The 14,112-nt window shown below is 48.6% G+C and overlaps 1 protein-coding gene across 3 annotated transcripts in view; it reads right to left on the reverse strand.

Annotated features, from left to right (window-relative positions):
• The window catches only part of RNF111 (ring finger protein 111), a 103,342-nt gene that overhangs the window by 49,999 nt on the left and 39,231 nt on the right, over positions 1-14,112 (reverse strand). For all 3 annotated transcript variants that reach the window (XM_075345719.1, XM_075345718.1, XM_075345720.1), the window contains exon 3: positions 12,589-12,718. In XM_075345719.1, coding sequence (XP_075201834.1) covers positions 12,589-12,718 — 130 coding nt within the window. The remainder of the gene's footprint in view (positions 1-12,588; positions 12,719-14,112) is intronic.

Raw genomic sequence — 14,112 nt, forward strand, 5'->3', positions numbered from 1 at the left:
GGGCGTGTCTGACTGCAACCAATCATAGGCGCCGGTGGGCGGGTAAAGCAGGGAATACGAGATTGAATAATGAGCGGCCGGGTTTTTCAAAAGAGGAGAAGCCGACGGAGCAGTGTGAACGCCGTGCAGCGCCGTGCCGATGATCGGGGATCGGTGAGTATGAGAGAGAGGGGGGGGGGGAAGGAATAGACAGACATGGACAGAGAGAGACCGACCGACCGAGAGAGAATAGAGACCGAGAGGGAGAGACCGACTGACAGATAGAGATTGACTGACATTATGAGACCTCACTCATTTCCAGTGCTTTGTGACACATGCGATAAATGTATTTAGAAAAACGAATGTCACTAGGATGGTGTGAGTGCCGGTCCGCGTGACATCCTTTTTTTTCACGCTCTTATAGAGTTGCATTGGAGAGACTCGCACGAGAAACTCTTCAAATAGAAGCTTGCTGCGATTTTTCTCTCATTCCGATTTGGAGTGAGGAGAAAAAAAAAAAAAAAAAAAAAAAGAAAGAAAAAACGCAGATTAGAGCTGATTCATTTAACATGTGTCAGAGTGCAATGCGAGATTTTCTCGCATTTCACTACTGCGAGAAACTTGCAAGTGAGAAGCCGGCCTTAGATTGACAATTGCATTGAGGTGGTTACACTGCAGGTATTGGAGCTCGCTCCGGCTGCTGCAGGGTGGTATTCGCTATATATTACAGCTGGCACCTCACAGTTTAGGTGAGCTTAGCTGTGGAGTCCGCTCCATACAAGGGATCAGGCATAAACAGAGGCATGACGACCCCCGGTCTTACAATCAGTGGTGGTCCCAGGAATCAGGCAGCCAACTCCTTTAGGCTCTGTGCGCACTGGGAAATGAAATTTCCTTGCATAAATTCCGCATGCTCTCAAAGATTACCGCACCCGCGGTAAAAAAACGCGGGAAACCGCACCCGAAAACCGCATGCGGTTTGCTGCGGTTTTACCGCGGTATTGCCGCGGTTTTGCCGCGTGCGGGTTGGGATGTGCTTTATTGCATTCAATGCAATAAAGCACATTGAAGAAAAAAAAAAAAAAAATACATTTAATTCTGATAGTAGATAGACAGAAGAATGGATAGATAGATAGATAGATGACAGATCGCTGCATTTCCCACGGTCGGCAGTGAGTTCACATTACCGGCCGTGGGAAATGACCGGTAATTACCTCTGCTGTCTGCTGCATTCATTCAGCAGTGTCTGTGACAGTCGCGGCTGGATGGAAGCAGCGCAGGACGTCGGAGCGGTGGATTACGCCGGAGCTTTGTTTGGGGGGGTTAATAAAATGGTGAACGAGGCTTGTTGGTTTTATTTAAAATAAAGGATTTTTCGGTGTCTGTGTTTTTTTCACTTTACTTACGGGTTGATCATGTCAGCTGTCACATAGACGCTGCCATGATCAAGCCTGGGGTTAATGGCGGTGGTCCCCCACCACCATTAACCCCTTGTATTACCTTGCCACCACTGCTACACGGTGGCAAGAAGAGCCGAGGACACGCCGGTAGTGCCGCATAATGCATGCGACAGTGCCGGGGCAGCTGCGGCTGATATTCTCGGCTGTGGGAGGGGGAGTGAGGCAGGGGACATTACCCCTGCACCTCTCCCTCCCCAGCCTGAGAATACAGGGCCGCCGCTGTGTGCTTACCTCGGCTGGAAGGTAAATATGCAGCGGAGCCCACGTTCTTTTTTTTCCTATATTTCCGTTTTCTTTCTATGTGTGTTCTATGTGTCTGTGTCTATGTGTTCTATGTCTGTGTGTGAGTGATCTGTGTGTGTGTGTTTACTCTCTGCTCCGCTTCCTCTTCCTGTAATGACATCACTTCCCTGCAAAACCGCAGACAAGCGATGTACATTACCGGAGGTAAACCGCGAAATACTGCAGGGAATAACGCAGGAAAACGCAGTGAACCGCACAGAATTTGCTGCCTGCGTTATTCCCTGCGGGATTTCATGATTAACATTGAGTCAATGGAGCGAAATCCCGCAGCGATGTGCGGAAAAGAAGTGACATGCACTTGTTTTTGCTGCGGGATTCCCGCAGCAAAGAAGGGAATTTTGTTTACTTACCGTAAATTCCTTTTCTTCTAGCTCCAATTGGGAGACCCAGACAGTGGGTGTATAGCTACTGCCCTCTGGAGGCCGCACAAAGAACTACACTTAAAAGTGTAAGGCCCCTCCCCTTCTGGCTATACACCCTCCCGTAGGAGTACAGATTCCTCAGTTTTAGTACCAAAGCAAGAAGGAGGAAAGCCAATAACAGTTTCAAAAACAAATTCAATCCGATAACACGATCGGAGAACTTAAGAAACAACATGAACAACATGTGCACCCGAAAAAACGAAACCCTAAGAACAAATAGGGCGGGTGCTGGGTCTCCCAATTGGAGCTAGAAGAAAAGGAATTTACGGTAAGTAAACAAAATTCCCTTCTTTTTCGCTCCTAATTGGGAGACCCAGACAGTGGGACGTCCAAAAGCAGTCCCTGGGTGGGTAAAAAGATACCACATGAACGGGCTGTCAGACAGCCTCTTCCTACAGGTGGGCCACCGCCGCCTGAAGGACCTGTCTACCTAGGCTGGCATCTGCCGAAGCGTAGGTATGCACTTGATAGTGTTTGGTAAACGTGTGCAGACTCGACCAGGTAGCCGCTTGGCACACTTGCTGAGCCGTAGCCTGATGCCGCAATGCCCAGGACGCACCCACGGCTCTGGTAGAATGGGCCTTCAGTCCAGATGGAATCGGAAGCCCAGCAGAACGGTATGTGTGAAGAATTGGTTCCTTGATCCACCGCGCCAGGGTGGATTTGGAAGCTTGCGATCCCTTATGCTGACCAGCGACTAGTACAAAGAGCGCATCAGAACGGCGTAGAGCCGCCGTGCGAGAAATGTAAATCCTGAGTGCTCTCACCAGGTCCAACAGATGTAAACCCTTTTCAAATTGGTGAACTGGATGCGGACACAAAGATGGCAAAGTGATATCCTGATTGAGATGAAAGGAAGAAACCACCTTGGGAGAAAACTCTGGAATTGGACGCAGTACTACCTTGTCTTGGTGAAACACCAGGAAGGGAGATTTGCAAGATAACGCCGCTAGCTCGGACACTCTTCGAAGAGACGTGACCGCCACAAGAAAAACTACCTTTTGTGAAAGCCGAGAAAGGGGAACCTCTTTCAAAGGCTCGAAAGGCGGCTTCTGGAGAGCAATGAGAACCTTGTTCAGATCCCAGGGTTCCAATGGCCGTCTGTAAGGAGGAACGATATGACAAACTCCTTGGAGAAACGTGCGTACTTTAGAAAGCCGTGCCAAGCGCTTCTGAAAGAATACGGATAGCGCGGAGACTTGACCCTTAAGAGAGCTAAGCGACAAACCTTTTTCCAACCCAGACTGCAGGAAGGAAAGAAAAATTGGCAATGCAAATGGCCAGGGAGAAAACCCTTGAGCCAAGCACCACGCTAAGAATATCTTCCACGTTCTGTGATAGATCTTAGCTGAGGATGGTTTTCTAGCCTGTCTCATTGTGGCAACAACCTCATGAGATAAACCTGAGGCCGCTAGGATCCAGGACTCAATGGCCACACAGTCAGGTTCAGGGCCGCAGAATTCAGATGGAAAAACGGCCCTTGAGACAGCAAATCTGGACGGTCTGGTAGTGTCCACGGTTGGCCTACCGTGAGATGCCACAGATCCGGGTACCACGACCTTCTTGGCCAATCTGGAGTGACGAGTATGGCTCGATGGCAGTCGGACCTGATTTTCCGGAGAACTCTGGGTAACAATGCTAGAGGTGGGAACACATAGGGGAGTCGGAATTGCGACCAATCCTGAACCAAGGCGTCTGCCGCCAGTGCTCGGTGATCGTGAGACCGTGCCATGAAAACTGGGACCTTGTTGTTGTGCCGTGACGCCATCAGATCGACGTCCGGCGTCCCCCAGCGGCAACAGATCTGCTGAAACACGTCCGGGTGAAGGGACCATTCTCCTGCGTCCATGCCCTGGCGACTGAGAAAGTCTGCTTCCCAGTTTTCCACGCCTGGGATGTGAACTGCGGATATGGTGGACGCTCTGCTTTCCACCCACGTCAAAATCCGTTGGACTTCTTGAAAAGCTTGGCGACTGCGTGTTCCCCCTTGGTGGTTGATGTACGCCACCGCCGTGGAATTGTCCGACTGAATCCGAATCTGCTTGCCTTCCAGCCATTGTTGGAAGGCTCGCAGGGCAAGATAGATTGCTCTGATTTCCAGAACATTGATCTGCAGGGTGGACTCTTCCAGAGTCCACATCCCCTGAGCCCTGTGGTGGAGATACACCGCTCCCCACCCTGATAGGCTCGCATCCGTCGTGACCACTGCCCAGGACGGGGGAAGGAACGACTTTCCCTGTGACAATGAGGTGGGGAGAAGCCACCAACGCAGAGAGTCCTTGGCAGTCTGAGAGAGGGAGACAGTCCTGTCGAGGGACGTCGATTTCCCGTCCCATTGGCGTAGAATGTCCCATTGTAGAGGGCGCAGATGAAACTGCGCGAACGGGACTGCCTCCATTGCTGCTACCATCTTTCCTAGGAAATGCATGAGGCGCCTCAGTGAGTGCGACTGGCTCTGAAGGAGAGATTGCACTCCAGTCCGTAGCGAGCACTGCTTGTCCAGTGGAAGCTTCACTATCGCTGAGAGAGTATGAAACTCCATGCCAAGATAAGTCAGAGATTGGGTCGGGGTTAGATGAGACTTTGGAAAGTTGATAATCCACCCGAAACTCTGGAGAGTGTCTAGTGCCACCTCCAGACTGTGTTGGCATGCCTCTTGAGAGGGTGCCTTTATAAGCAGGTCGTCTAGATACGGGATGACCGAGTGACCCTGCGAGTGCAGAACAGCTACTACTGCTGCCATGACTTTGGTGAAGACCCGGGGGGCTGTTGCCAGACCGAAAGGTAACGCTACGAACTGCAGGTGTTCGTCGTGTATGACGAAGCGTAGGAAACGCTGATGCTCTGGTGCGATCGGCACGTGGAGATACGCATCTTTGATATCTATTGATGCTAGAAAATCTCCTTGAGACATTGAGGCTATGACGGAGCGTAGGGATTCCATCCGGAACCTCCTGACTTTTACGTGTCTGTTGAGCAACTTTAGATCCAGGACGGGCCGATACGATCCGTCCTTTTTTGGGACCACAAACAGATTGGAGTAAAAACCGTGACCTTGTTCCTGAAGAGGGACGGAGGTCACCACTCCTTCCGCCTTTAGAGCGGCCACCGCCTGGAACAGAGCATCGGCTCGGTCTGGTGGTGGAGAAGTTCTGAAGAAACGAGTTGGCGGACGAGAACTGAACTCTATCCTGTACCCGTGAGACAGAATATCCCTCACCCAACGGTCTTTGACGTGTGACAGCCAGATGTCGCCAAAGTGGGAAAGCCTCCCACCGACCGCGGGTGTGGGAATCGGAGACCGCAAGTCAGGAGGACGCCGTCTTGGCAACGGTTCCTCCGGCTGTCCTTTTTGGGCGTGACTGAGACCTCCAAGAATCTGAGCGTCTCTGGTCTTTTTGAGTCTTTTTTGACGAGGCGAATTGGGACCTGCCCGGTCCTCGAAAGGACCGATAACCAGACTGACCCTTCCTCTGTTGGGGTCTGTTTTGTCTGTGTTGAGGTAAGGATGAGTCCTTACCCTTGGAGTGTTTGATGATTTCATCCAAACGCTCTCCAAACAATCGGTCACGAGAAAAAGGCAAATTGGTTAAGCACTTCTTGGAATGAGAATCTGCTTTCCAATGTCTCAACCACAGGGCCCTACGCAAAACAACGGAGTTGGCTGACGCCACTGCCGTGCGGCTTGTAGCGTCAAGAACAGCATTAATCGCGTACGACGCGAATGCCGCCATTTGCGAGGTCAATGGTGCTACCTGCGGGGCAAATGCACGTGTGACGGAGTCAACTCGCGCAAGCCCGGCTGAGATAGCTTGGAGTGCCCATACGGCTGCAAAAGAAGGCGCTAATGACGCTCCAATCGCTTCATAGATGGATTTCAGCCAGAGCTCCATCTGCCTGTCAGTGGCATCTTTAAGTGCCGCTCCATCTTCAACTGCAACCAAGGATCTAGCTGCAAGCCTGGAAATTGGAGGATCCACTTTTGGACACTGGGTCCAACCCTTGACCACCTCAGGGGGAAAAGGATAGCGTGTATCTTTAAGCCGTTTAGGAAAACGCCTTTCAGGATAAGCGTGGGGTTTCTGGATTGCGTCTCTAAAGTCAGCGTGGTCCAGAAAAGTGCTTAAAGTACGCTTAGGGTATCTGAAATGGATTCTCTCGTGCTGCGAAGCTGACTCCTCCACAAGAGGAGCTGGTGGGGAAATATTTAACATCTTATTGATGTTAAATATAAGATCATTAACTATGGCGTCACCATCTGGTGTATCTAGATTGAGAGCGGTCCCAGGATCAGAATCCTGATCAGTTACGTCCGCCTCATCACCCATAGATTCATCTCGCTGGGATCCTGACCATTGAGATGAATGTGAAGGCCCGTCATAGCGAGCCCGCTTAGGCTGCCCGGGGCCATCGTCCGAGTCAGAGTCTTCACCCTGAGGTGTATATGCCCGTCCCGGAGCTTGGAGCTGAGGGGGACCAGGGGGCAATGATTGCACAGTGTCCGTGGCCTGAAGTACAGGCCTAGCTCGCAATGTGTCAAGAATTTGTGACATAGTGAGAGACATTCTGTCAGCAACAGCTGCAAACTCAGTTCCTGTCACCTGGACAGCATTCACAGGTGGTACACCCTGGGTCACGTCCAGCAGAGGTCCCGACTGTGCAAGCGCCGCAGGGGCCGAGCACTGCACACAATGGGGGTCCGTGGAGCCTGCCGGTAGAAAAGTCCCACATGCGGTGCAGGAAGCATATAATGTCTGCGCCTTGGCACCCTTGCGTTTTACGGGCGACATGCTGCTGGCTCTCTGCAATGTGAGAGAGTCTATAGCCAAAGAGCGACCAGCGCTATGCAATACAAAGTATTTGTAGAAACAAAATACTAAGAATACTACTGGCACAAGAGGGGGTGAGCCCTGAGGGCTGCTTACCGCCCGCTGAATAGCGGGTAAGAGGCTGCAGAATTCCTTGTCTGGGTCTCCCCGGCTCCCCTCTGCAGCGCAGCGTGTCAGCAGGAATGGCTGCCGGCGTCTGTGGAGAGGGGCGGTCCGTGGGAGTTCCCAAACAAAAGTGCGGGAAACAGTGTCCCCTCTGTGCCGAATGTGAGGGCTGGAGTATGTAAAAACGACTCCAGCCCTCGGCGCTGATGCACTGGCCAGCGTCCCGCCCCTCTCCTGACTGGCAGGTCTGGGGGCGGGAACGAACGGAAGCAGGCCGCAAAAGCCGGGGACTCGAGTTATCAGCGCGGCCGCCGTAAAAGCGCGGGCCGCGCTGAAGTCCCCGGCGCACCACAAGTGCCAGCCGCGCCGCAGTCCCAGCGGCCGGCGTGACCGATTCCTAGACGTGGCCAGCGTCCCGCCCCTCTCCTGACTGGCAGGTCCGGGGGCGGGAACGAACGGAAGCAGGCCGCAAAAGCCGGGGACTCGAGTTATCAGCGCGGCCGCCGTAAAAGCGCGGGCCGCGCTGAAGTCCCCGGCGCACCACAAGTGCAAGCCGCGCCGCAGTCCCAGCGGCCGGCGCGACCGATTCCTATAAGTGTGCCTGCTTCAGCGAAGCTGAATGAGGCCATGGCACAAGCGCCGTAGCGCTGCTGTCCCCCGGCGCACTACAACACCCAGCATGCTGCGGTGTGAGCGCCTGCACGGGGACACAGAGTACCTTGAGGAAGCAGGGCCATGTCCCTGATGTACTCCGCTCCATCCAGCATCTTCTCCAGGGGCTGTAGATGGAGCACGGTCTCAGTGCCTGGAGACCAGTAAATCCCACTTCACCCAGAGCCCTGTAAAAAGGGATGGGGAAGGAATCAGCATGTGGGCTCCTGCCGCCGTACCCGCAATGGGTACCTCAACCTTACAAACACCTCCGACATACAGTGGGGTGAGAAGGGAGCATGCTGGGAGCCCTGTATGGGCCCTCTTTTCTTCCATCCGACATAGTCAGCAGCTGCTGCTGACTAAAAACAATGGAGCTATGCGTGCGTGTCTGACCTCCTTGCGCACAAAGCTAAAACTGAGGAATCTGTACTCCTACGGGAGGGTGTATAGCCAGAAGGGGAGGGGCCTTACACTTTTAAGTGTAGTTCTTTGTGCGGCCTCCAGAGGGCAGTAGCTATACACCCACTGTCTGGGTCTCCCAATTAGGAGCGAAAAAGAAACATGCAGCTGTCAAATTCCGCCCAGTGCGCACAGGATTTTTTTTCTCCATAGGATTTGCTGGTGATTCACTGCAGAGATGTTATGAACATTTTCTGCAGCGAAACATGCAGCAAATCCGCGAAAAATCCGCGGCAAAATCCGGTAAGTGTGCACATAGCCTTAACCCCTTCACAACCAGCAGATTTGCCATGGTTTTTTTTTGCCATCTTTCTTCTGAGACACGTAACTTTTTACTTTTCCGTCAATCTTGCCATATGTGGGCTCGTTTTTTGCGGAACGAGTTGTACTTTTAAATGAAATCTTAAGTTTTACAATATAGTGTACTGGAAAACGACAAAATTCCAAATGCAGAAAAAAAAGTGTGATTGCACAATTGTTTTTGAGACATTTTATTCATATGGTGAAACTGATGTGTGGGTGTGATGCCTCAGGTCAGCACGAGCTCAGACACCAAACAATAGGTTTACTTTTATCTAATGGGTTAAAAAAAAAACAAACAAAAGAAACCACAAGAAGTTTGTCCAAAAAAGTGGCGTATGTTTTGCGCCACTTTCAGCAATCCGTAGTGTTCTCATTTTTCTGCATCTATGGCTCAAATTTTTTTGCGTCCCAACCTGACATTTTTTAATACGTTTTGATTGCCTGTTATTGCATTTTACGCAAAATTTATGCAGACCAAAAAACCCGCAATTTTGGCATTTGGAATTTTTTGCCGCTACGCCATTTACTGATCAGATTAACTGATTTTATATTTTGATAGACTGGGCATTTCTGAATTCGGCGATACCAAAATGTGTGTATATTTTTTTAACCCTTTAATTTTCAATGGGGCGAAAGGGTGGTGATTTGAACTTTTTTTTTTTTAATTTCTTTTAAAAGTTTCTTCTTTACAATTTTTTTTTTTTTTTAACTAGTCTCCGTAGGGGACTATAAGGATCAGCAGTCTGATCACTCTTCCATATCTAACCACAGCTTCACAGCTGTGAACACCAGATATGTTCATCTCCTATCTCACACAGCTCTCGGCCGTAGGAGACAAGAAGTGAGTCATGTGAGCTACAGGAGTCATCACATGACCCTCTGCTACCATGACAACTATCAGATCCACGTGATAAAAAATAAAAATAAATCATTATTTTTATATAGCGCTAACATATTCTGCAGCGCTTCACATACATCAGGAACGCTGTCCCCATTGGGGCTCACAATCTAAATTGCCTATCTGTATGTCTTTGGAGTGTGGGAGGAAACCCATGAATACACGGGAGAACATACAAACTCCTTGCAGATGTTGTCCTTTGTGGGATTCCAACCCAGGACCCCAGCGCTGCAAGACTGCAGTGCTAACCACTGAGCCACCGTGCCCACGTCAAGTGACGCGACTTCCGGTGTCGGGTGGTGAGTAAATGGAACACCGCTACTATAATGCTGCTGTGACAGTTTCACAGCGGCATTTAAGGGGTGAACAGGTATGGGTGGATCGCGGATCTGCTCGTACCTGGTAGGCACACGTCAGCTGTATAAATCAGCTAACGTGTGCGGATCCCCCCCGACTGTGGGGGGGGGGGGATTTACACTGACGGGACGTAATTTTATGGCCCGCGGTTGTTAAGGGGTTAATATGGCAGACAGCTTTTAGATGCAGCAATCACTAAAAACCACCCGCATTTCCTGAGGATCTGTGTCTTATACCAAAACCCAAAAACAACAGAGCAACGACATGTCATAGCGGAGTTATCATGTGTAAGCCGGGGCTGTCCTGATCAGATACAGATCCGCATCATCTCCCCCAGCAATGTGAGCCGCTGTAGCCATGAAGCTCCACTTATCCGCACTTGTCAGCAAACTGGTTAAATGCTTTTTCATTTGCTTTGTGTGTGAGGAGGAAACTGCACAGCAAGCAAATTTCAAGCAAGCTGTGGAAAGTGCTCCAGCCGCCTGCATTACCAGAGCCGGCTCCACATTGTCAGTCGCTTCCATCTCTCACTGGAAACAGATGAACGTTTAATAGCTCCTTGAGGCCTCTGGGTACTCCCGGCTTACCAAGGATCCGATACAATATCTCCAGATCACATTCTCATAATGCTGGCCCTGGCCTCTGTTCCTCCTGAACATTTATGAATAAATGCTACTCGTAACCTGCTCTCTATTTCTGTCCTCACAACCTACATACAACCAATAGCACGTAAGGGATCATTCATCTTTATATGTAACCAATAAACTAGCATAACGACAGCCGGCCAGATCTACAAGTGTGCTTCACCTTTTGTGTCCTCTTTTTCCCCATAGATTGTAAGCTTTGGAGCTGGGCCCTCATTCCTACTGTAGCTGTTGAATTATGTACTATTGTTTTATTTTGTCTATACAACCCCCCACCTGATTGTAAAGTGCTGCGGAATATGTTGGCGCTCTATAAAATAAACATAATAATAATAATAATAATAATAAATATTATAAATTGACAACCAGGTGTTACCATTTCACTTGTAAAAAGCAGTGAGATCTTAAGCCCGCTTTACACGCTACAATATATCATACGATGTGTCGGCGGGGTCACGTCGTAAGTGACGCACATCCGGCATCGTAAGTAGATTGCAGTGTGTGACAGGTACGTGCGATTGCGAATGAACGGTAAAACGTTCGTCGCACGCACGTCGTTCAATTCCTAAAAATTGAACGTCAGGTTGTTCATCGTACCCGGGGTAGCACACATCGCAGTGTGAGACACCCCGGGAACATTGAACAGATTGGTCCTGCGTCACCCGCCGGCAATGCGGAAGGAAGGAGGTGGGCGGGATGTTTACGTCCCGCTCATCTCCGCTCCTCCGCTTCTATTGGCCGGCCGCTGTGACGCTGAACGTCCCCTCTCACTTCAGGAAGTGGACGTTCACCGCACACATCGAGGTCGTATGGACGAGTAAGTACGTGTGACGGGGAGGGGGCGGGGGTTATTAGTTTGTGCGACACGGTCAACAAAATGAACGTGCCGCACATACGATGGGGGCGGGTACGATCGCATACGATATCGTATGCTGGATCGTATGGTGTAAAGCAGGCTTTACACAGTCAGAGATGATTGGATACCATCACCGTGTACGGAAACACCAAGAATTACATTACATTCTTTTTTCTTGGGGGAGAAATATCAAAAGAAAAAGGCACAGCAAGATAGAGAGTGAGATATTAATATATATTATATATATTCATTTATATAGCTCTATTAAACCCTCAGTGCTTTATACACATGGGCAACACTGTGCCCATTGGGGCTCACAATATAAATTCCCTATCTCGGTCTTTGGAGTGTGGGAGGAAACCGGAGAACCCGGACAAAACCCACACAAACACGGGAGCACATACAAACTCCTTGCAGATGTTGTCCTTGGTAACCACTGAGCCACCGTGCCGCCCTGAGATTGAGGTGACTAGACAGATATAGATATATATAAAAAAAATTAAACACAACATGGCTTGAAAAAAATTCATTCAATTCAAGATTCAAGAACCACAGACCTAAATGTATTTTATTAAGACTTTGTGATATACCAACACAAAGTAGCAAGTAGTTGTGAAGAGTAAAGGAGATAAAATCTACTTTTCTAAATATTTCAAAAATATAAAATCTGAAAATTGTCCAGTGCATTAGTATTCATTCCCTGTAGTCTAACACTCCTAAATAAAATCTTGGTGACAAATCCCACCAGAAGTCACCAAATTAGTGGAATGAGTCCACAGCTGCAAAGATCACCAAGCTATGGCTTGCCTACTATGGACACTATATACAAAGAGCAATCACGGGAGAAGGACATGATTGTCGGAAAAATAGAAGGAACAAGGTAAAGAGGAAGCACTACAACTCCATGGCTTGATACCATCAAGATAATTACGGGGAAGACCCTGGTGGACCTATCTAGGCTGCACAAGATCGATCTTCCTACACAGTGTTCATCCATCAAGTCACCATGTTTCGAGATAGAGCTGGAGACATTAAACGGCCAACAACAACAACTACAGCTGTTCCGTGAAGGCCTCAAGAGGTTTGTTTGAGAACATTAGGAATCAAACAATCATGAAAACCAGGCCTTGGTTTGGTCTTTTGGAACGTCCAATAGTCTAATCTGTTACTCTATTTTACTCCAATACAAAGAGTAAATGGTGATCACAAGGTTACAACAATTCGTAGAATATGAAAACTAAGCAAAGGATAAATATAGAAGCCAAGCACACAAAGATCTACCACAACTGTAACAAACGTTTGGTAGTAAAGGCTCAAACCTGTACGATTCTCCGACTGTCACAATTTCTACTTCACTGTCAGTTGAGGTAACGTTGATTTCTTCATTGTTGCCAGGGACTTGGGGTGTGGATGACGCCTCAATGACTACAACGTCCTCATCAATGCTACCTGTGAAGAATAGGCGGCATATATGAATATATATAAAGTTTTATTACAATATTATTGTCTGAGCTCTTTCGTAATCAACATTTAAAACATTTTCCCCTTACTATTCCAGTTTCTCACCTGGACAACCCTTATAATGTGGTCCCAGTCAAATCTTCAGGCTAGCAGATTACCGTATATGTGTTAAGAATTCTGCAGAACGCCCTATGGACTAAAAGCAATGGAGCACAGTGGCTCTGAGGAGTCATACTGGCACTGTTGTGGGGGAACAGAGTGTGTCCGGCACGGTTATGTGGGAATTGTAGGCCTTTATTTAAAGGGAACCTGTCAGGTGCAATATGCACCCAGAACCACGATCAGTTTTGGGTGCATATTGCTAATCCCTGCCCAATCGTCCCTGTATACACTAGCATAGATCAAGGATCTTGTAAAGGGATATACACACACATATATTATATATATATATATATTATATATATATACATATATATACACACACACATATATTATATTATATACATATATATATATATACATATATACATATATACATACACACACACACACACACAGTATTGGGTAGAATTGAGTTAATTATATTAGTCCGGCCCACAAAAAAAACAAAAAAAAAAAAAAAACAAAAAAAAAGGATTCCAAGTTCTCATGCGGCCCCATGAGAAATTTAATTGCCCACCCCTGGCCTAAATGCATGTACATTTAGCTGAAAAATATTTAATAGGGTCTCAAAAAAAATGTATTGCTGGCTACACACCGTTAAAGGTGAATCTGTCAGTGAGCTTGTCAGATAATCCAAAGTGAGAGTTTCTAACGCTTAATAAAAACCAGTCATCAGATTTTGCCTTTCTAACTTAAAACTAGCACCCTTAAGTAGCCCCTGTGCTGCATTCTATAAACGGTGCATCTTGTGCCCCCAACTCTACCCCCCCCCCCAAATACATGGCAGGTGATATTCTAAAATGTAAATTAGTCAGTCCGGTCCGATGGGGGCCCCATTTTGCGGCTCATGTCCCCCTTTTTGACACTGATCTCTGCCTCCTTTGGTGGACTGACATGGATGACGCCTACGGCGCCATGAACGTAGCCAGACAAAATCTTACGCCTGCGCAGAGACATCGCCGACTCACGCAGGTGCACTTCCCTGTGCCCCACTGCAGGCAGAGCTGAAAACAAGTGTGTCGGTGACATCCACATCAATCATCAAGGGAGGCAGAGATCAGTGCCATAAGGAGAGGCAGGAGTTGCAAAATAGGACGCCCAATGGACCAGACAGACGAATTTACTCAGAGTTGTCCGGTCTAAAATGATAAGTGCGCAGTCACTATGACTGGAGGCTTATGGAGAAATAGGGGTGCACAGCCACGCCAGTATACCAAGGA

Source organism: Anomaloglossus baeobatrachus, chromosome 4, assembly GCF_048569485.1.
Source record: "Anomaloglossus baeobatrachus isolate aAnoBae1 chromosome 4, aAnoBae1.hap1, whole genome shotgun sequence".
NCBI lineage: Eukaryota > Metazoa > Chordata > Amphibia > Anura > Aromobatidae > Anomaloglossus > Anomaloglossus baeobatrachus.